This window comes from Arachis ipaensis, chromosome B10 (assembly GCF_059453495.1).
Source record: "Arachis ipaensis isolate K30076 ecotype BB chromosome B10, ASM5945349v1, whole genome shotgun sequence".
In the NCBI taxonomy this organism is placed as follows: Eukaryota; Viridiplantae; Streptophyta; class Magnoliopsida; order Fabales; family Fabaceae; genus Arachis; species Arachis ipaensis.
In genome coordinates, this window is record NC_142435.1 from 143,264,881 (window position 1) to 143,290,589 (window position 25,709).

General features: G+C 33.3%; 2 protein-coding genes and 1 pseudogene across 2 annotated transcripts; 1 reads left to right on the top strand and 2 right to left on the bottom strand.

Moving 5' to 3' along the window:
- Positions 1-15,537: 15,537 nt before the first annotated feature.
- Positions 15,538-16,017, top strand: LOC148581982 (uncharacterized). The gene has a single exon (XM_088484790.1). The coding sequence runs from the start codon at positions 15,538-15,540 to the stop codon at positions 16,015-16,017; it is 480 nt and encodes a 159-aa protein (XP_088340916.1).
- A 5,147-nt stretch (positions 16,018-21,164) lies between these two features.
- LOC148581983 (receptor-like protein kinase FERONIA pseudogene) lies at positions 21,165-22,832 on the bottom strand (annotated as a pseudogene).
- Positions 22,833-22,852: 20 nt separating this feature from the next.
- On the bottom strand, positions 22,853-23,638 carry LOC148581984 (receptor-like protein kinase FERONIA). Its single transcript, XM_088484780.1, has one exon. It carries the CDS (start codon positions 23,636-23,638, stop codon positions 22,853-22,855), a length of 786 nt encoding a protein of 261 aa, XP_088340906.1.
- Positions 23,639-25,709: the final 2,071 nt, after the last annotated feature.

Sequence of the window (25,709 nt, forward strand, 5' to 3'; positions counted from 1 at the left end):
AAGATTACCGTATGCAACTAGAGTTTCAAAGAGTGAAAATAAATTTGACATTGTCCATATGGACATTTGGGGACCTATAAATACAGCTTCAATTTCTGGTTTCAAGTATTTTTTAACTGTAGTTGACGACAAAAGTAGATTTACATGGCTGTATTTTATGAAATCAAAAGGAGAAGCCGCTGATTTGGTGAAAAATTATGTTAAAATGGTTGAAACTCAGTTTGGCATGGTAATTAAAAAGGTTAGAACAGACAATGGAAATGAATTTAAGCTACCAAATTTCTATGCATCTAAGGGTATAATACATCAAACTACCTGTGTTGAGACTCCTCAGCAAAATGGCATAGTAGAGAGGAAACATCAACACATTTTAGAAATTACAAGAGCATTGATGTTTCACTCAAACATGCCTAAAAGGTTCTGGAACTTTGCAGTAGGACATTCAGTGCATCTAATAAACAGAATTCCTAGTACTCTACTGCAAAACCAGTCACCATACTACATTTTGAAACAAAAATTACCTGATATATCATACCTCAAGGTGTTTGGATGTCTCGGATATGCATCAACATTAACAGCACATAGAACAAAACTGGATCAAAGAGCTCACAAGTGTGTATACTTGGGGGTCAAAGATAGAGTTAAAGGACACATTCTTTACAATGTTAAGAGTAGAAACATTTTCATTTCTAGAAATGTTCAATTCTATGAAAATTTTTTCCCATTTGCATTACAGGAATTTTCAAGCAATGATAAAAATAATAGACAAATGCAAACTGTCCCAAAATTGCATCATGCATCTTTATTTGAGGATCCATTTCTAGATTCGGATGAACCTTCTTTTTCCCAAGGTTGGTTAGATACCATGCATCTATCATCTCATTTAGATTCTACCTCACATACTCAAACCAATTCTAATAACAATTTACATCCATCACCACATTGCCACACTAACTCAAAGCATCCATATCCTGACATAGCATCACAACCTAGAAGACCCTTAAGAGAAAGAAGACGTCCCACATACCTCAATGATTATCACTGCAATAGCATGAATGCATCAGCAAATGATTTTTCTAACATTTCACACAATTCATCATGTTCTTCTCAAGAATTTTTTGAAAATTACACAAATATGTTACTAAACCAGGCAGATCAATTTTTTGACAAGTCTTCCATTCTTTTCTTTGAGTCTGAGTCTCCAGTTCCTCTCCTTCCTTTATCACCTGAGTCAATCACACAAAAATCCAACCAGGCCAAATACAAAGAACCAAAAACCTATGCTGAGGCAGTTTGTGATCCGAACTGGCAAGAAGCTATCTATGCAGAATTAATTGCTCTAAAGGAAAACCAGACTTGGACTCTTACCAAGCTTCCTCATGCTAAAAAGGCAGTAGGGTGCAAATGGGTGTTCAGGTTGAAATTGAATCCTGATGGATCTGTGGAGAGATACAAGGCAAGACTGGTAGCTCAAGGCTTCACCCAAACAGCAGGGGTGGATTACTTTGAAACCTACAGTCCCGTGGTAAAAATGAGCACACTGAGGATAATTTTGTCAATAGCAGCTGTAAAGAATTGGTTTGTACACCAATTAGATGTCAACACTGCATTTTTACATGGAGATTTAGCTGAAGAAGTATACATGCGACCCCCTCCAGGTTTAACATTGCCTTCACCAGACTTAGTTTGTAGATTAGACAGATCCTTGTATGGTTTGAAGCAGGCCAGTAGACAATGGAACACCAAATTATCAACTACTTTGATCGATTTTGGCTACACTCAATCTCGAAATGATTATAGTCTCTTCACAAAATGTCATGGTTCACAATTCACAGCCATCTTGGTATATGTAAATGACTTAATCGTTGCTGGAAATAACATGGATGAAATTGGGTCCGTCAAGAAGCACTTGCATGATTTGTTTAAGATCAAAGATTTGGGTGACTTAAACTTTTTTCTAGGCCTTGAAATAGCTCGAAGCAAGAGGGGCATTGCAGTATGTCAACGAAAATATTGCATCGACCTATTGAAGGAGTATGGATTAATGGATGCAAAGGCAGCAACTACACCAATGGATTACACAATAAAATTGGCAAAAGATTCAGGGAGTTTACTCAATTCAGCATCTGAATACAAAAGATTAGTAGGAAGATTACTCTATTTGACCAATACTCGACCTGATATTGGATATGCAGTAGGAAAATTAAGCCAATTCTTAGACTGTGCTACTGACAAACACTTTGAAGCAGCCATCAGAGTATTAAGATACCTCAAGGCCAAACCTACCCTGGGTCTAATGTTCTCATCCCAAACTGACTTGGAACCAACTGGTTTTTCAGAAAGTGATTGGGGAGCCTGCTCAGACACAAGAAGATCAATTTCAGGGTACTGCTTCTTCATAGGAACTTCTATTGTATCCTGGAAAAGCAAGAAACAAAACACAGTGGCCAGTTCTTCATGTGAGGCAGAATATAGGGCCCTTGCAATGGCCACCAGAGAAGCGCAGTGGATCACCAATATACTTGGAGACTTGAAGATTGAATTGAGTAAGCCAATTGCAATATATTGTGATAGTCAATCGGCCTTGCATGTTGCGGCCAATCCAGTTTTCCATGAAAGAACTAAGCATATAGAGATGGATTGTCATGTTGTTCGAGACAAATGGCAAGAACAAGTGACAAAATTGCTTCCTGTTTCAACTGTTAATCAAACTGCAGATATATTGACTAAAGCCTTAACTCCAAAGATGTTTCAAGACTGTCATGACAAGCTCAGAATGATAGATGTAACTGATTCTGGCTTGAGAGGGGGTGTTACATGACTTAACACTTCTACTAGTTAGTTAGTGTAGTGAGCTTATGTGTATAGTGTTGGTTACAAAACTTATCAGTGACTTAGTTACTTTGTACAAGAGAGAAGAATTAGTTAGCAGTAGAGTAATTAGTGACTATATATATCAACAGTATTATTTTGTATGGATAGTTTTTGCATTCCCATTTTTCAAGTGGAATGGTGATTGAGATGTGAATAAGAAACACACTCTCCCTTCTCTGAGTTTCGTGAAGTCGCTCTTTCATCTTCCAGAACTCACCACTTTCACATAAGTTCTCATATTATATCATGATATTCTTTTTTTTAAAGTTTAAACTGATAAGATGAGACATGCGAATAATTATATCTCTAACAAATTAAACGTAAATTGAATACCAGATTTAATCTCTTTTTAAAATGCATATATTTTTTTTTAGATATATAATTATTTATATGTATCTCTATTTATCAAGTAAAATTTTTAGAATAAACAATCTTATCATATTCTTGTTGCGATATATTTCTCTTTTTTTTTTTTTTTCATATTCAGAATGCATATTTTAATTATAAATATCTTTTTAGGTATTTAAAAAAGCATTAAAACATATTTGAATTATCCTACTAATAAGAAAACTACTATCAATTTTTTTAGGAGGGAAAATCCATTGCATGTTGTAGGTCCTTTTTCCTTTTATTGAAAAGTAAAGTGTTAAAATGGTCCTTTAAATTTTGTTTGTTAGTTAAATTGGCATTTTAAGTTTTCACTCGATCAAATTAATCTTTAAAATTTTCTAACGCTAATCATATTTGTTTCTACTTAATTTTTTTGGTCTATATTCTTATTTTTTACTCACATGAGGGAGGGGTGGGATTGACAACAAAATGGATATATAGAGATGAATTTTTGTCCTACTCAATTCTATTCCTCCTTATAATAGTTTATATAAAATTCGTCCCATTGTTATTTATAGATAGTAAAAAATTTATACTCTAATTCGCTTCTGCGAATATTTATCTCACTTTTACCTGTTTTTATTAATTATTAAAATCAGTAGAATTAAATTTCAAATTTTATATAATCATAATTATATACATAACATATATTAAATTAAAAACTTAAAAATAATATAATATTAAATAATAATATTATTTTTTATATATATTAAATACATTACATATTCAAATTATATAGTCATAAAAAAAATATTCAAATATATATTAGGGCGAATATTCTCTAAATTTGACTCTGTCCCATCTTGTCTAAAATTCTGTTCATATCTTCTACCGTCAAAATCTGTCTCAACCGAGTAGTAGGTAAATATTCGCGATTTCGAGAGTAGTATTGTCACTTCTAAAAGAATTTTAAATTTGTAGGGATTTAAATTCTTAATAAAAACTACAGTAATATTTTAAATATATTGTAAATTTATAAACCTTTCACAAATTTGTAATGTAATTTTAACATAAACTAGGAATCCTCATAAAATTTTACTGATTTTAATGATTTTCCCAAAGTGTATTCCTTTAAAAAAAACCTACACAGCTACACTTGAATAAAATATAAATTGAAAGAAATGGGGGTTGGGAAAATAAAAAATAATATAATGTAAAAAGGAAATATTCAATTTCCTTTAAAGTGAGCGTGATATTTTAAAAATTTCATGCCACAAATATTTTTAGCAGAAATTTAAAACGACTACAACTTAGAAATGATAAATTCACAAATTAAATGAACGAAAATAAAGCAGCATATACGAAAAATAAGGTAAAAATGAATATGATTAATATTAAAAAATTTGGGGGACTAGTTGGTATATAGAGTAAAACTTTACAAGACTATTTTAACGATTCACTTTTAATTTTTATTATTGGATGTTAAATTGTAGTTTCATAAACTATATACAGAAATAGTTGCAGTAGTTGATGCAATTTCAATTATTATCAAGTATTCACCTGCTGTCACTGAGATTGTTTAATTTGGAGAGAGAGGGACAAGTTTGTTTGTACAACTTGAAATTATAAATCTATTTATTACTTAACAAACCTTAGTAAGTTCATAAGGCCTTGGTACAACCTATTTATTGCAATGATGTTGTGATATTCTAAAAATTTAAAGTGAATATGTATCCTATATAGCATTAGGGGTGACCATGAGAAGGATATGGTTTGGAGCTAATCTTAACCCTATTCGCAAGTTGAGATTTTTATATAAACTCAATCCTACTTTATTCGTAGGTTGAGAATATCTCAATTCTAACTCTATCCGTTCTTAACTGCGGGTATCTGATTATATCTGCAAGTTACAAAAAAATATAACATTATTATATAATTTAATGATAATTTAAAATATAACTGACTTTTATGTAAAAAAATATTAAATTATCAATTAATGATCTTCTTTTAGTAGTTAAGAATCTTTTGCATTTAGTGAGAAATCTTTAGTTCAACATCCACTTAAAAAATATTTTTATATAAGTATATAATAATATATACATATATAAGGTGCAAGTTGATCGAATAGGATTGAAACTCGATCCACACCTTACTCGACCGCACGAAAATTCTATCTACACTCTATTCTATTTGCTGTAAATTAAGTTGACAATCCTATCCAATTGAATAGAGTCGGATTAAATACTCGCGGATAGAATATATATTGTAACCCCTATGTAGCACAATTACATGATTCAACAAGTGGCTTGTAATTTAAAACCATGGTTTACTACAATATTACTCCATATTTGTTTTCTCCTTTTAGTTATGCAATACGGATTATTATTCTTTTTTCTTTATACATACATAACTCTATTTATAACAACTTTTACCATTCATTTTAGTATATGGTTGGCACATTATTGGTAACAGGCGTACTCATTCTATGTGGAAGACAAAAATTAAACAACTTGATTAATAACTTTGACTACATACCAAGATATTCTATATGAAACAAAATGGATCCTCTCAATTTTTTTTAACAATTAAGAGAGTAAAGTATAATCTTTTATCATTAATTTTATAAATAAGATAAAAAATAAATATGAAAAAAAAATTATAAAAAGTTAAAAATTATATTTTACACTCTCAATTTTTTTTAACAATTAAGAGGATTCACTCCCAAATCATAAAATCCCTCTCGAAATAGAAAAGCTACAAATAAATGAAATAATACAAGAAAAGGGATCATGAATATGGCATATAAATCAAAATCAATTTGACTGGAAAAGGATGTTAAATTGAAGGCAAAATATTATGAGAAATAGTTCTTTAGATGTTCTGATTTTTTTTTTTATTAAAAATAGGGAGATTCGAATTCGTGACTCCTTAGTTGAGTATAAAAAAATTATGCTATTTGAATTATAATTTATTAATCTTTTAGATGTTCTGATTGTAAGCTAATATTTTGTTAAATTAATTATTTTTTATATCAGTATTATGAGTTCATTATTATTTTTAATTTAAATTTTAAAAACATTAATAAAATATAAACTAACCTCGCGCTGATAGTAACAACATAATAAATAACACATACAGAACAAATACATTTATTTATTTAAACACAAAAAAATACATTTATTTATTCTCAGAGCATCCAATAAATTTTCCAATATTATATATTGATTAATGCTATGTAATATTCTAGAACTACTCATTATATGATTGTTGTGCACACGTGGATGGCGACTACTTAAGTGATAGTGTTTCAACTTTTAAAAGAAAATAAATATTCAAGTTAATATGCTCTAATCAAAATAGTATCGATATCCATATCCTTATATTACTTGTGGTTGAAAAATTTACTATTTGTCTTACTTAATTAAACTAACAATTTTAAAAATTTATGATTAAATCTCAACCGTTAATTGTATTTCTTTTATATTAAAAAAAACACTACTCACATGCAAAATTAATATAAGAAATGAAATAATTAGTTACACAGTTAATATAAAAATTAATTATTTTTATTAATATAACATTATATAATTAAATATAAATATAAAATAATTTTACACTCTTAATATATTAAAATTAAATTCTTTAACCATACCTTCTTATAAATCTTTCTTTTTATCGATGTACGTTTTCAGTTATATTTCGTTTATACTGTAAACGAGATATATATATCGTTTACAGTGTAAACAATATACATGCAATGTTCATCTTGTTTACAGTGTAAACGAAATATATGGAGTAGAGTCCCACCAGCTATAAATGAATGTGTAACCTTTGATATTCTTCACAAACTTTTTTTTATCTTTTTTGTGTCTCATATTTCTCACAAATACAAGGCATTAATGGCCAGTGATAGTCCATACATAGTTGTGCTTGTTTATCCTAATTGTCGTATGAGAAACGGCGACAACGGGATAACATTTGAGTGTGAGGATCCGATATTGTTTCGCACTCAGCGTGTGGAGACGTTGTCCGATTTGAGGAGTTTGATATTGAGCAAGGTTAGTGGTATAGAAGCGAGAGAAATCGGAAGGGTGGCGTATAGGTTGCTGGCTCCCATGGGTAACAGAGTCTTCCGGTTTTTCCGACTTCTAGGGGATGAGCATGTGCGAGTGATGTTCGACATCCATGGGAGGATCATGGTGGAGCAAGTAATGGAGCTTTCTGCAGAAGTGGGACACAGTGGCGGTGGTCCTTCCGTACACTCGACCTATGTACAGGACGACCGACCCCTCGCACCACCGCCCATTCATGTCGTCGTTCCAGTGGATGAGGCAGAGGAGGGTGAGGAGGAGTCGGACGAGGATTACGTGGAGGATAGTGGTGACACCAACTAGTCCAACAGTGGGATGAGGATGAGTGTGTTCTGGAGACACCTGTTCCGGATGGACCTCCCTCATACCAACCTGGTGGTGATGTATCCCAAGCTGGCCGAGACTGCTGCCCACTGGAACCTGATGAATGCCACGCTCCTTGCCCCGAGGGAGGGAGAGGAGGTGGAGGAGTCGGTCCTGTAGGTGAAGCGACATCGTAAACTGGTACGTCTCCCTGGTCCTCTTGACGGTCGAACTCCGCCTCCTCCTCCGAGTCTGTGTCACCCCTAGCCCGTCGAGGCCTGGCCCTCTCCCTCCTGACGGGCTCACCTGGTCGACGCTCTCTCTGGCCTCGCTTCCTCCTAGCAGGTCGGCAAGTGTCCTCTATGACCTCCCTCGCACGTCTCCTCCGATCCGGCACGCCCCTCGGAAGGGTCAGATCGTCTCTCGGCTGGCTTGCAGTGGGCTGGACGTCAGGGGGCAACTCTACCAGCCTGGGGTCCTCCAAAATGTTCTGCCCCGATAGATGCCTCACACGGCAAGCACCACGCCACCAATCGTAGTACTCGCCGGTAGGCCTAGTGTCGAATGTATGGTGCACGGTAATCCTGCGACCCGGGTCGAACCTCTGCCTCCAACCGTCGTACCACTGCTGGAGTCGCTCCGGCCACCAGACATCCTCACCACGATCAGTGGTGGTCAGATACCTATTGTTAAAATAGTATCAGTATCAGAATAACAAACAACTACTAATGTATAACTTTGAAGAAATTAACTAACATTCATATCTGTCAAGATTCACTGGAATGCCTTGCACTGGCTGCTCCCCATTGAACTGTCGTTTTACCCTATCAACGTGGTGAAACCGGACAATATTGAAGCAGACCAGCGGAACAGCCGACAACCATGTACCCCACTCCTCCTCTTCACGGAACCAGTGCGGGCACAGGGCCTGCAGCGCAGGGTCATCATACACCATCCATGCAAACTGAATAAAAACGTGTAAAAAAATAACAAGTATTACAACACAGCAAGTATTTTAAATAACAAAATATTTACTTTCATGACTAACCTCATCGAACCGTAACCGGTCGATCGATACCCTCCAGTACAGGACCCTGCCCTGATGCTGATCCCTACTTTGCTGCTGCAATCCAACCAACCTGACAGTAACAGAGATATATACAATTCATTAAGTAAAAAACCATGCGAATTAACGACAATGTTTAACGCGAAATAAAAAAGTAATATTCGATTACCTCGCAGCTAGCGGATACTGATAGACTCCTCTATCTGGTGGACACCACTGAGAAAATCTCTGGTAAATCCAACTCATCAAAAGCGGAGTGCAACCGGCAATGTCCGTGACGCCCCGCTGTGCCGCCAAACATAGTGATTGGTAAGTCCAGGCGAGCACAGCAGAGCCCCAAGATAACCCCCTACACTCCGCGAAGTCCCGGAGAAGCGGTAGCCACCGTACGTGCACCAGGTTGTTGGACTTGTCTGTCAACAGATTCCCTCCGATCAGTAACATAATATAGCATCGGGCATATTGTCGGAGGGTCTCGGGATCGTCGGTTGGGGGCATCTGGCAGACACGATCACGCAACCAAACCAGCTTCAACGTGAACGACTCCTTCCTCTGTGCAGCCTGCTGTGCCACCATCGGAGGCCTAACACTAAGCCGCTGCTCCACCATGGCCCACGTCTCCGTGCCGTACCACCTACCAAAGTCACGAAGGCACCCCCTAACGGGGTTCCCGTGTGCACGTAGGCCTAGGTGGTATGCCACGTTCTGCAGGGTGATAGTGACCTCACCCTATGGGAGATGAAACGTGTGCGTCTCCGGACGCCATCGCTCCACGAGTGCCGAAATCAGGAAATTGTCAAATGTGAAGTCCTTGAGGGGCACCGTATCGCCGAATCCGGTCTTAGCCAGATACGGGACGATGGCGTCCAATGGAGGAAAGGTTTGGCTGACTCGCCTGGGCAGTAGAAGGCGAGGCCTCTGCGGAATGAAAAAACAAAATTTTAACCTATAAAGAGATAATAATAAATTTTTGTACTCTACTTAATAACAAAGTACTACTACTACTTAGGAAAATACTACCATGTGTCTACTTTACAGATGTCTCTAAATTACTTATGTCGGTAAGCAAATTCTAATTAAGTCATACCAATCTTACACAAGCAAATATTGTTCTAAATTCATGATACAGTCCAATCCTTAAAGCATTTTACTCAGTGCTTGTCATTACGAGACTACCCTAACAATGTCCATATACTTAGATTAACCGAACAGAATGCAACTAACCTCGAAGTCGGCCGCCCCGGCGTAATGCGACGTCTCGTTTAGTCTGTTGATGTTCCTGTCGTTCCCCGCCTGGCGTGCCATCACCGTATCGGACTCAAATATAGTAGAAAAAGGTAAAAAGAGGGGAGAAAGAGTTTGACTAAGTCAAAACGGGGTCCAGAAACAATATGTAAACGACTTATACTGATAGACGCCATTCAGTCTTATCTCGTTTACAGTATAAACGAGATAGCCACGTTGCAGCTGACGTATCATATCTCGTTTACACTGTAAACAAGATATGACTGGAGAATGCAAATCGATAAATATTTTTTAAAATATTTATTTTCGTAATTATTATTATTATTTTATTTATTTAAATAAAAAAATCCAGCCTTACTATGCATGATAATATAATATTTGATAAATCATGTAAACAATTGGACAGATAATTTATTGTTTTTAATATAAGAAAGGTTAAAAGATTATTAAAATTTATTGTTTTAAAAATAATATTATATATTTAAATTTTTTTATAAATTAAAGTTAATCAAATTAAATAATAAGATTCAGAATAAAGATAATTATAATTAATTTTATTATATTAAATTAATTTAATTAATTAAAAAAATTAGATATATAATTTTATTTTATTTATAGTTATTAATTAATTATTAATATTTAAAAATAAAAATAAAAATATATTATTGAATTATTAAACTAAATAAATTAGATTGATATTTAAAATAATGATTAAAAATAATAAATTTTAATAATTTTTTAATTTTTTAATAATTTTAATATTTTTCTCGTGCGGTATCGGACAGACTTAAAATCGGTTCAACTTTTGGTTCGCGATTTTTCATGGTTTTTTTGCAGAAAGCACATTTTCTGATTCAGAAAGACCCACTGAGTCCAAAAATCACCTTTAAATCCTCAAATTCTATATCTAACTTTTCAAAATCTAATTTGCGCAATTAATTACTTAATTAACTGGTTAATTAGTTGCGGTTTTTATAATGAAAATTTAAATTCAAAATTTGAACTGCCAAGAACGGAACACGGTCCACATTCTAAATTTAAATGAAAATTTTGTTTTGAGTTGTTGTTTACTTTGTACAAAATTATAAAATTCGTTTTTTTTATGCCAACTAATGTATATTCCCAGAGTAATACATAAAATTATATAAATTTTTTTTATTAAAATTTAAATAAAAAATATATATAGTAATTATTATTATAAATATTTTATAATTTAAAAATATTAAAAATAATTAATATTTATTTTAATCAATTTGGATTGGTTGAATGGTTATCTCATTTGTCTACTTAAGCAAGTATTTAGAATTCGAATCTCACTCTTAATACATAGAGCATCAATATGTGGTGAATTAATCCTCGACTTGTCGAGTTAGAAAATCCGTAAAAAAAATGTATTTGTCTTTAAGATAGATTAATTTTTCATTAATAGCAATACTTATGGACTTTTGTCTTTGTTGAAATTTACTTAAAAAAATTTTATTTGTTGGTACGTATTCATTCTTAAAGTCAAAATAATATGATCAACATTGTTACTTGATAAAACTTCATATTTTATGAAATAATTTTTAAATTTTTAAATTCATAAACTTATGTCATTACAAAAGTTATTAGATCAATTAATATTTCTTGATAACATGGTGTACCAAAACACCATTGTTGAGTATTAGTTAGTGTGAAGAGAAACCAATAATAAGTTTTGTTATTCAATATATAATTTATTCTATTGAAAAATAAATTAATATTTCCTAAATTTATAAATATATTTTCTTCTAATTTTTTACACCATTTTATTTGACAATATTTACCATTAAAAAATAGCAAATGACCATACTATCCCACAATATATATATGATATGCAAAATAATTTCTTATCTTGAAATTAATTCTGGTTAGTGAGATAAAATTTAAAATATTTTTTATTTTCTTACTCAAATTTAAATTTAAATTTAGAATTGATTAATGACTTTTTTTATTTCAATAAAAAAAATAAATTGGTTAAATGTAAAATATTTAATATTTAATAATTTCAATCATTTAAATTTTAATTACCAAAAATTGGATTAAAAATTAATTATTATAAACTTAATAATCGATAATATATATATATATATATATATATATATATATTAATTATATTAGTACGTAAATAATAATATCCAATGTATTAATTATTTATTTTTTGACAGAATTAATGTATAATCTATTGAGGATTGATTTATTATCCAAAATTTACTTCATAAACTTTGTATTATGTAAAAATAGTGATCTTATTTGTTATTATTATTTAAAAAAAATTTAATAATTTTTTAATTAGGTAATTAACTTAATTAATAACCTTTATTATTGCTTTTATACTAAAAAATATCATTTTATACTATTTACATATTTTTCACCACTAATAAATAAATAAATAAATATTTGCACTATTATATTTATTGCCTTGGATGATGACTTAAGTTATTTATTTTGTATGTTAAATAATATTTTGTATGTTAATTTATTAAATATTAAGATAAAAAAATTGTTCAATAAATTATATAAATAGTCATTACAGAAAAAATTATATATCATATATAATAATCCTTGATATATATAGTGTCATGTATATATTAAAATTATTTATTTTAATTATGTGAGTTATTATTGTTATTTTTACTTTTTCGTTACATTAAAAAAATAATATTTAAAACTAAAAAAGAGATAATTAATTTTTTTTAATTTGAATTAAAAAAATATCTTGTAAATATATTCAACTTTTATATATACTAAGTGTTATAATATTAAATAGTATAGTATTTGCTATAACAATGACTCAAAATATTAATTCAAGATATATTTGGGCCTAGTAAGACCTCAATGCAAGCAAGATCAACTAAAATCCATTGTTAGGGTCCCAAATCCGACTTAGGTTCATTACCTTAAAGGCCCGATGCAAATGAAGTCCACCCGTCCCCTCTTAAATCGACTCAGATTGGATCTCCGTTGCTAGTTAGATATGGTAATGAATACTCAGAGGAGCGTGAGAAGCCCCCTTCCCATCTCTCACTCCTATTTAAAAAAAAATGCCTCCGTTCCTTCTCTATCATTGTATGTTCTTGTTTAATTACCCCTTAGAGAATGCAAATCTCCTCAGTAAACTTTTGAAAAAAATTAACATAAAAAGACATAATATAATAATCATAAAATAATCAGTTCAATATAATTTAACACAATTTATGACATATTCGTTATGAAAAATAACACTTTAAAAGGAGAAAACATAAAAATATATTCCAACATAATAACATAACATAATTTTTTGGGACGATACTGAGCGATGTAGTGACGGACTTGAGAGGAAGAGAAAGTGAGTTAGAGAGAGAGGGGATCAAGACTGATAATGAGTCTGAAAGAAAAAGGAAGAATTCGAATTGGAGACAGAAATTAGGGTTACTAAATTCAAGAAATGAATATATATATATATATATATATATATATATATATATATATAAATTAGGATAAATTAATAATTTTATTCCATGGGGTGGGTACTTATGTCTGTGTCCCCATTAGGGGTGGCAAACAGGAAAGTGCCCTGTCTCGCCAAAAGTCCGCGATCTGGTGGGCTAGCCTGCCCCGCCCCGCCTAGTAAGGCAGTCTTAAATTTCTCCCCCGCCCCGCCTAATAGTAGGCTGGCGGGTTGGCGGGCTCTCCTTTTTTTTTTATAAATCATTAAATGTTAAACAATATATATAATTTTACAATAATTTTAATAAATTTATAATTTTTAAAAATATAAAAAAATTATAATTATAAATATGTAATAAACATAATTATAAATCAAATTTTTTGAAATAGAATAATAAAATCAATATTGCCCAAAGCAAAACAAATATTATCCAAAATATATAATTGAACATCTTCAAGTTTATAATCAATCAAACATAAAAACATAATCCAAAATATAACTTAGAACATCTTCAATTATCATTTTCATCCTCTTGTAGATTAATAACATCAAAAAAATTTGTAAAAAAAATGGTCTTAACAAAATAAAAGCTTGGTCCAGCGGAAAAACCTGCACCGTCCCACCGAAACCCGCCAAAGCTCATGGATTAGGTGGTGCGGAGTATGCGGACTTTTTAAGTTTGACAGTCTCAAATTTCCAGCCCAACCCTCCTTTTTTGTCGGGTTATGCGGGTCAGCCTGACGGATTTTGGCCCGTTTGCCACCCCAAGTCCTTATTCATTTTCGGGTGGCAGGTCGTGAGGATTTCACGAGTCTAGCCCCAAAATGCGAGTAATCCTTGCAAATACCTTTTTTAGCTGTTTTTGTGATCATCCCTATTGTTAGCATTCATTGGTTTGTGATGTGGAGCTATTCTAGCCACTCAATAAATTCTCAAATAATCAAAGTTTAGGTTATATCGTTTTTATACAATCATATGTATCCTTGTAATAACAATATTAATAGAAGATAAATAGATAAACACTAAGCTATTGTTTGAATATAAGATAAAAAATAAGAGGAAAGAAAATAGAAAGAAAGAAAATGTGAGGAAACAAAATGAAAAAAAAAAGTATATTTTTGTGTGTGTGTTTAGATGAAGAAAAAATGAATGGAAAGAAAATAGAGGAAAAAATTTCTTTTGCTTGGATGGAAGGAAAAGTAAGAAGAGAAAAAATTATAATAGAATAAAATTATATTAATATTTTTATATATTATATATAAATTATAATTCAAATGGTAACTCTGTATTTTAACCCATGTTTACACTTCTGCATAAGTTTTCTTCGCAACTTTGAAGAGAAAAAATTTACATGAGCTCCACATATATTTTTATGTTTTTCATTCAATTTTTTTGTTAATTCAAACAATAAAAAATTGATTTTTTCATCTATTTTTTTCTCCAGCATTTTATTTTTCTACAAATTCTTTTAATCCAAACAATGCATAAATAAGTTATCTGTGGACTTGCTGCTTAATTTTGAATTGTATTTTTATGTTTTACTAAATTTATTGGAAACATTACTTTTTGGTTTGATCTTATTTTTCGAGAACCTAGAATAATTATATTTTTCCTATAAGAGATAATACAACACATCATAGAATTGTCCTCCTAGTTTTTAACCTTTGTGGGGAAGATATTAGTATTTATTTTTGTACATCGTTCCTTTTTTTATTTCTATTTCATCTATGGATGTTCTAAATTTGGTTTTTGTGCTTTAATTTGGTTTGTTGTTGTCTCATAACAACTTATATTTATATCAAGCACACTAATTCTAGTTGTTGTTAACCATTTTTTAAAAATTTTGTGCGCAGAGAGAAGATCAATTCATTAAAATTATATATCACCATGGAGGATTATTTGTCAGAAATGAAGATGGAAGCTTGACATATTGCAGGGAGCAAATTTTAGAATTATTTGAGTTAAATACAGATACATTGGATATTTTTTCAGTCAGAGACTACTACTGTAATAACTCATAAAAAAAAAATTGTGGGCCACTCTTCCTTTTCTTTTTTCCTAACCCTAATCACACAAAAAAACACTCTCTCAACCCTCAGTCCTCACTAGCCGTCATCCTCCCCAAACCCCCTTCCTCACTTAAAACACACACACAAATCACATGAATAAAGAAGAGAAGAATGGAGGGAGAGCTGCGCTGCGAGGGAGAAGAGAGGACCGCCGCTGCGTGTCCTGCCACTGCCCTCCCCACTGAGCCGCCGAACCCATCACACCTTGCTGCCAGTTGCCGCCATCATCAACAACGATGGAGGAGAGAGAAAGAGGTGAACATGAGGAGAGAGAGGGAAGCCTTTGTGTTGTTGTCGTGTTGGAGGGCTAGCTGTCGGGGGAGCTACTGCGACGAGCTCACCGCCGCCGTCTGGGTCGCTGTCGGAGGAAGAGAGCTTGCACAAGGGGATGCTGGAGTGGCTCGCCGCTGCCGGAAGCGCCACTGCACCTCTGGCCGCCGGGAAGTCACATTGAGGTCGCCGTTCTTCTGCCGTCTCCGCTGCCAGGGTTTCTGGTCAATGGGTATGGCGCTGTTGTTGCCGGAACCACCACCGGTGCTGCCGCTACTTGTTTTCCTAAAGTCCGAGTCGTTGTGGTTGCTGAGAAAGTGATTTGGAGCTGAGGTTGTAGCTGCTGCAGTTTCGGGTTGAGAGGAAAGGTTCCGTCGACGCGTTTGGATTATAGTTTCAACAATCGAGAACTATGGCCAGCTCTATCTTGTCGCTACTCCGGTTCAAATTCTACGCTCATTCTTTTCATTCCACTTCAATCCTTCTTACCTTGAATTTGGCACTCTGGGTTTGGTATCTTCAGTCCCTTGGGACTACGTTTTGAGTAGGCTTTACATTTATAATTGTTTGATTGTGCATCTGCAATTATTTTGATATATACATCTATTATGATCTTTGAATTATAGCTATATTTATTTTGAACGATTTTGAATTGATTAAAATAATTGATTTATTAGAATTAAATAACTCATTTTTATGAAGTTTATACTTTTGGAACTATACATGAGACTATATATATTTTTTTAAAGTTTTGCATTATTCCAAAATGTTTGATTTTACTTGAATATCTGTTTTTGAAGTATTGAAGTATTTGTTGGTACTCACTTATTTTAAAAATTGTGAAATATATTTGAAATCTCTCATGATTGAAAAAATATGATTGAAAAAGATTTCTGATGAGAGAGTATTATCTGATTTGATTTGATTTGATTTGATACCCTATATATTTGAAAAATAAAATATTTGTTGTATTTGAAATTATATGTTTGGAATTGGTTTGGGAGGCTCGTATTAGAAAACCGTAGTTAACGGCGGTTATGACGTTAACTTAGATGCATCTAACTCAGACTCCAGCTAGCAGGGGTGTTGCTAGCCTAACGTGTAGGCCACACGTTAGATCTGTTATTCTGTTAGGACACACAAGAGGAAAGGGCTACCCATAGAGGTGGAGCCGCCCAGGTGTGGATTTTTGATTTGATTTCTGTATGAGAACTCCCTTATTGATTCACTTATTATTATTAACTATTACTTTCTAATTAAAATTATTTTGATGATAATGTTTGTATAGTCTCATGTTGATTATAGATGTATTGTCTGGTCACTGAGTTGCAAAACTCACCCCGTTTTTCTAAAAATATTTTTCAGGAACAAATATTTGACTGTGTGAGACTTTCTATTCAAGAGTAATGGTCTGCAATGAGTACCTATTCTTTGTCGAATTCCTAGAAGTACATGCTCCATATGTCACAGGCAGGACCAACCATTCTTAGTTATTTTAATTTTTTTTTGTTAAAAATATATAATTATTTATTTTAGAACTTGTAAAATATTTGTACTTGCTTATTGAACTTATATTTGACTATGTTAGGCTTGCTATAGGATTATTTTCCTGAGCGCCGGTCATGACTCATTTTGGGTCGTGACAACTACAAATATCTTGGCTATGATAAGATCGAGCAATATAGGTGGTTGGTTCCCAACATGCCCTCGACAACTGGTTTGAGGACACTGACTAATTTTGAGTTTATTACAATTAGTTCAGGGACCAGTTTGAGTTCATTAAAACTAGTTCAGGGATCTTTCTGAGACTCGAGAGTAACTACATTTTGTGATTTTTTGTTTAACTTTATATAGGGGCTGATTTCAGCACTTTGGAAAGTCATTCCGAATGCCCATCACAGATTTTGTGTATAATATATGTAGAAAAACTTTAACAAGTAATGCAAGGACAGTGAGTTTAGAAGACTATTGTGGGAATGTGCAAGGTCAACAACACAAGAAAGGTGGATTGAGGAAATGAGAAGAATTAAGAGGCTCAATGAAGAGGCATGGTCATACTTGAGCAAGTGGCCAAAGGATGCATGGAGTAGAACTTTCTTTAGTAATGTATCCAAGATGGACAATATTCACAACAATGCCTGTGAGGTTTTCAACTCACGAATTAAGGAGGTCAGAGCCAAACCCATCATCACACTATTGGAAGAGGTTAGAATGTATACTATCAGGACAATTGCTAGGACTACGGTGAAACTTAGGAGTCACATTGAAAATTTACCCCTAATACAGCGTAGTAGGTTGGAGAAGATAAGGAAGGAATCAAAGAGTTGGAACCTGTATGGTCTGGAGACAAAAAGTATAAAAAGTTTGAAGTCATTGACCACCTAACCAATATGATAGTTGATTTGGAAGAGAGGCTATATTCATGTGATTTTTGGTAACTAAGTAGTAGTTAATGAATTCTTTTTTGTTACATGATCAAGATTAATCTTATATGATACCATGTTTTAATTTTTTGATACACATATATTGATATATTACTGGTTGTCTCTATTGTAATTCTGAGTGCAGGGATGCCTTGTGTCCATGTTTGTACTGTTGGCTAGGGCCGAAAAATGTCCTGATAAATTTTGCCACAAGTGGTTGACAATGGATGCATATAATGACACATATGCATTCCATTTAAATCATATTCTTGGCCAAGCAATGTGGAAGAAGTCTCTACATAACAGACTACAAGATCCGAAATTCCAAAAGATGCCAGGAGCACCCAAGAAAAAACATAGAAAGGATGCTGATGAGAGCCCTGATGGAAGCAAGAAGCAAAAGACCAAGATGAAGAGGATTTATAAAGAAGGTTCTTGTCACTATTGTGGGAAAAAATCTCACACCAAGAGAAATTGTCCAAAAAGGAAGGCTGAAGAAGTGGCAGCTACTATAGCAACTGCGACTGCTACTGCTAATGGTGGTAATTCCAACCCTGCTGTTCCTACCATTGCTACGCCAGTTGTAAACTCTTCTCATGCTATTCCACCTGCTGATGTACCATCTCAAGTTGGTGCACCTAATAACAATATACCTCTAATTTAACACCAAGAAATTCAGCATGAAGGTCAGATTGAGATTGAGCTTGGCATGAGCCAACCAATTATGTCTCAGAATGAAGACTCTTTACAGGTAATGGTATATTTTAAATTATTCTTTAAATTTAACTACTATGCCAATTTATTTTTTGTTCAAATTTCACTAACTTCGTATTTTTTATAGATGGAGATTAGTATAGTGCAACATAATGCAAGGCCCCCAAAGCTTGTAACCAAAAGAATGGTGTCCCGATCATCTAGTACCCCACCAACAACCAATGTACTAGTTGATCCAATGCAAGGTGCATATCCAGGGATAGCCACGCGACTAGCTAGTTTCATGAAATTTGTCCGTACTCCCGAATTCAAACATCCAAAAAAAGAGAATTGAATTGTTGATCATTCTGTGTTTTGAAACTTTATATGTAATAAGGCATTATACTTTTGGATTAGTTATCTTGTTTTTCTAAGTTTGCATACTTGGAATAGTTCTTTTTGGATAACTTACTTATTTTGTTTGTGTGTTGCATTATACAAAACTTTTTAGTTGTATTTAAATTCAGTATCAATGTAAATGTTCTGTTAATGAATTATAAAAGAATTGGATGATATTTCTTGTGTAAAATTGTTATATTTTATTTTGTGTTATTTGATTAATATTAACACAGCTGTAATTTTTATTCATTGAGACTTAATACAAAAATAGATACAATAATATAAATTTTTTTTGTAAATATTCTTGCCATTTGAATCTAAACCATCAAATTTAGCTTTTACCAAAAAACATAAGGCCAATCTTCACCATTTTCATAATAACATAGCAACTACAAGCAAATTTATTACAACCAACAAAGTCATTCCCAATTTCAAAGCCCTAACATCAGATTCCAAGCTTCTAATCTTTCAAGCAAAGTTTATCCTCCAATCTTCATCGTTTTTATTTTTTGATACCATTCTACCTCTTGCTTTTCCTTCTTTATGAAATTCATTAGTCCAAATAAACAACCCACACCATCTCTTGTCAACGCTCTGCAAACAGATTCAATAGAGATGGAGAAAGAATCAGATACTACAAACTTTAGAAAAAGTTAAGAATAATCTTGCACTTACATTATAGTTTGGATATCCAAATAAAGGTCTTTTTGGATTTGCATCTGTTTCTGACCATCTCAGAACGGGTCTATACCCACACCCACACCACTATGAAAATGGTTCTTCTCTACTTCGAGTGGTTCTCCAACCTCCATTAGAGCGTTGGTTGCCGAAACTCCCCACGGATTTATTGCTGCTATCCAGCATGAACTTCATAAAAATGTCTCCCAAAAGAGGAGTAAGAATCAAAGAAGAAGCTTAGGAGCTTCAAATGGAATTGGGGATTAGGAATTTAAATAGTTGTTAGGGACTAAATTGATGCAAAAGTTTCAAACACTACGTAATATATCTGTTAGACGTCCAGCGTGGCATTTTGTTATACACATCATCCTTTAGTATTGACTTTGTGATGGAAACCACCGCAGCGACTAACAATGATTAAAATTTGAAAAATGTAGGGATTAAATAGAGGCAATTAAAACTTCAAAATTAAATTGAGACTCAAATGTAACTTTAAAGACCAAAACTGAATATTTTCTCGTTACACATGGCTAATTGCAAGCATTTCAATTGCAATAATAAGACGTTCTTGATGCGTCTCACCAATCTTTTGTAGTTTCAATGCAAACTCCAAATATCAAACAATTTATTTTAAACATGAAAAAGTATTAAAATTTTTTTTATAAGCATAGTAATTAATTATTTATATTATATTTTTTTATTTTAATTTTTTTTAAAAAGTTAGAATTTAAAATTAAAATTTTGAAATTAAATTTTAAAATTTAAAAATAAATAAAAAATTAACTAATATTAATTAAAAATTACTGTTTCTTATTTTAACTATTTATATAAAATGTTCTTACAATTAACAAACTACATACCATTAGATTTTAGACAATATTATTGTGTATTATTTTAGGATAAAAATTTATATACAAGTGTTTTCTACAAAAATATTAATTGAAAATTTAAAAATAGAAGAGTGTGAGGAGTCAACAACTTGTATGATTTGTAACTATTAAGTATTAATTAGTCATTATTAGTGTTTTTAATGGTGTGAGATTTTATTCAATAGTATAAAATTATTCATTTTTTTTTACTAATTAAGTGTTAGCCAAATTTCAATAAAAATATTAATCTCCTAGACTTTCTCTTAAAAACATTATCATATATTAAAATCAATCACAAAATTATTAAATAATTTATATATTTAATTAAATTACTATTTAATAATTTTTAATAATCAATTCGGCATGGATGCATGGATGCAACTGGTAGCCTTATTTTAGATGTGGCATTATCCCCCATGATTTCCAACTTACAGAGTTACACATTGCTAATTTCAAGCATTTCAGGTGCAGTAAGAAGATGTTCTTGATGCGTCTCACCACTCTCTTGCAGTATCAATGCAAACTCCAAACACCAAACAATTTCATCCATGGAAGGTCGTTGGGAACCATCTTCATGCAAACATCTCACAGCAATGTCACCAAACTTCGTTAAGCACTCCGGTTCAATCTGACCCTCTAATGCTTTGTCCACAATCTGATCCAACGTGCCATCTTCATGGCAACATACAACCCAATGAGCAAGTGACATCTGTTGTTTTTCCACTGTCCTCATCAAAGGCGGCCTCCCACACAACACCTCAAACAGCACTACTCCGAAGGAGTACACGTCAGATTTCACAGTTAAACGCTGTCGTTTATAATATTCTGGATCTAAATACCCAAGACTGCCCTTCACCACAGTGCTAATGTGGGTTCTTGAAATGCCAGAGGGTCCTATTTTGGACAAGCCGAAATCGGAAACCTTGGCCACCCATTTCTCATCCAATAAGATGTTGGTGCTCTTTACATCGCGGTGAATGATATTGTGGACCGCACCTGCATGGAGATAATGCAACCCCTTCGCTGCTCCTATGCAGATATGCAACCGTTGCTTCCACGAGAGGGAAGGGTTATTATTATTGTTGTAGAGATGATCTTGTAAGGTTCCTCGATCCATGAAATCATAGACCAAGAGCATCTCGTTGCTCTCACAGCAGTAACCAATAAGGGACACAAGGTGGAGATGGCGCAGTTGAGAGAGCATCTGAATTTCGGTCCTGAATTCGTGAACCCCTTGCTGTGAACCCGGTTTTAACCGTTTGATCGCGACTGGTGTTGAACCTTGGTCGATGTAGCCTTTGTACACGTTGCCAAACCCTCCCACTCCGATAAGGAGGAGCTCATCGAAGTTATTGGTGCATGTTTTCATCTCAACCAAGGAAAATCGACGACAAAGAGCGGATGGCAATGATAAGGTTTGAGTGTTGGCTATGCTCTTTGTCTTCTGTTTTCTACGGATGAAGAACACTAGAATGAAATGAAAAATGAATCCAGCAGGGACAACAGAGATTATTATGATTATTATGATCCTCTTGATTGAGATTTGAAGAGAGACAGAGAGGTGTGGTGGGGCAAATGAATGAGGAATAGGGTCAGGGTTGGGTCCTGCCAGGTTATTAGACGCAGGGTCACTAATTTTGAAGATTTCAAGGCCGTTCAAGAAAGGGTCGCTGTACCATGTGTCTGATACAGGATGGAATTGGAGTAAAAGGTTAAACTTTTCCTGAGTAATCCCTTGGCCTTGGATCATAACTGCGTAGTCTCTCTGTACAGCAATTCCCTTTTGCTTGCTCCATTTTAGAACAGTGGCATGGTACTCAGCTAACTGGCCTGCTATGTAGATGTTGAACATTCTGTCATTGGTTTTAGTGATGTCTGGGTCTAGCTCGCAAAAGTGAAGCCTTAGCATGTAGTTGAAGCCAGAATCAACAGGAAACTCCCAGGTCAAATTTATCATTTGGTTGAGAGTTCCATTCCTGCCCATATCACGTGATGTTCTGTAAAGCTCAATTGGTGCTTCATAATCAGGACTCACAGTGATGTTCATCTTTCCGGTCGTATCACCGGATAGCATATACAAAGCACTTGGCGTTCTTAAATAATTGTCATCATTTCCTGCCCAGCTCCGAGCATGCCAGTATCACCTTTAGGTGTGATTCTTCCGCCGCCAACTTTGATTCTGTAATCTGTCTGCAGGGCACTAATGTTTAGCATTTCGTATTGGACGCCTGGATGACCCACAAATATAATTTGTTGTCCGCTGGGTTCAAAGAAGTAGAGATCATTGGGCATGGAAACCACCTCAATTCCATTCACAAACGCGTAAGAATTTGGATGAGATGTGTTTGGAGTGAAGGTCAGGTTGATCCTCTGCCCATCATCCACGTTGATGATGTATTCTTTAAAGATGGTGTCGCTGATTGCAGCATCGGTGTTAAGCGAAGCGTTGAAATCCTTAAGGAGTGTGAAGCCCTCGAATTTGACCGTGAAGAAGGCATTATTACGGTCAAAGCCATCGTAAGAAGCAGGGTGGAAAAAGAGACGAACAAATTTCTGGCCAGCTGTGACCGGGAAGGAGTAACTGAATTCAGAGTTAGACAAGCGAGCACTGGTATATGGAACTTTGTTGGAAGAAGGTTGTGTGGCTGGTTGAGCAACGATTGTTTTTGTGTGTTGAAGAGTTAAGAGATTTGAGTCTATGTCTCCGTTCCATGACCTTTCACCGTCGGAGGATTTGCCACTTGAGCCACAATTGATGTTGTGGCTATCAACTGGAACATAAGCTTCAATGGATATTGCTAATAAGTCCGAGAGGAACAAGAAAGAAAGGTAAATGATAGTGGATATGGCAGAGGTTATGCTATAACTCCTCAAGTTCATGGTTGAAAAGGAGAGTCGAGTGTTTAATTGCAGATGTGGTTAGGAACAAAAGGAATCAGTGAAATTATGAAGAAATAATGAGGTGAGGCCATTGTTCCGATTGCCGGTAGTTATATTACTAGGAAGAAAGAAAGCTAGAAAGTACTGGGCAAGTAGTAATAAAATACTAAAATGCAAGATAAAGCATGGTGGGAAGGAGTAGTACTTAGTGTTTAATTCAGAGAAAGAATATTATTAGTACTTTGTTTTGGGTAAGAAGACATATATATCAAGAGGCATTAAACACTATTTTTAGTCAAGTAAGATTATTGAAACTGAAAGCTCTGTCTGGTTCGTTTGGTTCTTGCTTGGAAGCTAGGAACCGTAATATCAACGTCTAGAAAATTAAACTGGCGTATAGGGAAGGATGGTGAAGAACACTATGAATGCTATGCTTGATTGAGACCTTACGCGGTCGATGTTTTAGTCAGGAAATTTCAGCAAGGGAGAGAGTAAAAAAACTAATCAAAACTTTTAAAACTGAGTAAATTTAATTCAACTCCAAAATTTAGTTTAATGGTGGTGGTGCATGAATAGTATTCCTTACTTTTTAGTTAATTATTCTTCTTTCTATTCTTTAGTTACATGCATATTTGGATATTACGGATGAAATGGAATAAATAACTTCATAATGTGATTTTTCTTGAATATGTTGCTTTTCAGTTTTTTTTTTTTTTTTTTTTTTTTTTTTTTTTTTTTTTTACTTTCATTTTTTTCACCATGAATGTCATCTTCCTCAGCAGCCTTACCCATGCAGCCATGCTTGTTTGGTTATCAAATTCATTTGCAACCCACTCACAGTATCACACATTTGCTTATCAATTTCACTAGTAATAGTTAGCTCTACAAGGAACAAGGTCCCGCAAAGTGGTGTTTGAATGTATAAAAACTCCACCTAAAAAAATCTTATGCTAGTGTTTGCATCGTATTTTTTTCACATCTCCTTCTACAGAAATCTCATGCTCTCAGCATCCTAAGTTATTTCTACTTCCAAGAGCATTCCTGGCAATTTTTTTTTTCAAAAGAACTAACGATTCCAGTGGTACTTCCAGATTGAGAACTCTAATTGGTACCTGGATTTTTACCAGCCGTAGCTTCAATTCGTGGCATGCCTCATTCCAATTATAATTTATATATAGGAAAATCAAAAATGCAATTTGCGCACTAAAATATCAGTAAATAAAATTAGTCATTATATATTTGTGTATAAATAAATATAATTTAATTCATTTCTATAATTCTATACGTATTTTATATTTTGATATATATTTTATTTTGTTTGCTAATTTTTGTGTACACTTAATATATGCATAAACCATACACCAAAGGCAATTCAGTACATAATTTCAGAACATAAAAGAAATTCAATAATTCAATACATTGCTATGTTGATATGTGTATGCTATGTCAGAGTCTTAGAACATCACAAAACAACCATGAGCAGTAGAAAGCCATCAACAAAAACAACCATCAATATTAAATTCTTATCTTATACATAATATTTCAAAATATTGAATAAATTAACATCCATAATTTGTGCGTATTTATGATTCTTTCTTATACAAATTAATTAAACCAATTCGTAGTTTTGCATTCCAGATTTTTTTAAATTCTTTTTGTTTTCAAATTATGTTTTGATTAGGTTGTTTTAATATTCTAATTTTAGTTAGTTAATTTAGTTAGATTTAATTTTTTATTTTAGTGAATTTTAGGTGGTTAAAATAGATTTATTTTAGAATTATTAGTTTGTGTTATATTGTTGAAAGTGTTAAAAATTGATTGAATTGATGGATAATGCTACTGATTTTGTGTTGAATATGTTAAATTTATGTGAATTAATGTTAAAAGATTATTTATTTTGTTGAACAATTGTTGAAAATTGATTGAATTTGTTGTTGCATTGCTTAAAAAATCACTTAGCTAAATCATTTATTGCTGTAAATTTTTTATTCTTTTGCCAAGTATATTGAATTTATCGTTGATTTATAAATTTAGGATGGGTGTATAGTTTCTGTGATGATGATATTGATGC

Coding starts and splice junctions, on each gene's coding strand:
- LOC148581982 (XM_088484790.1), top strand. CDS start 15,538: ATGGAGGGAGAGCTGCGCTGCGAGGGAGAAGAGAGGACCGCCGCTGCG.
- LOC148581984 (XM_088484780.1), bottom strand. CDS start 23,638: ATGAACTTGAGGAGTTATAGCATAACCTCTGCCATATCCACTATCATT.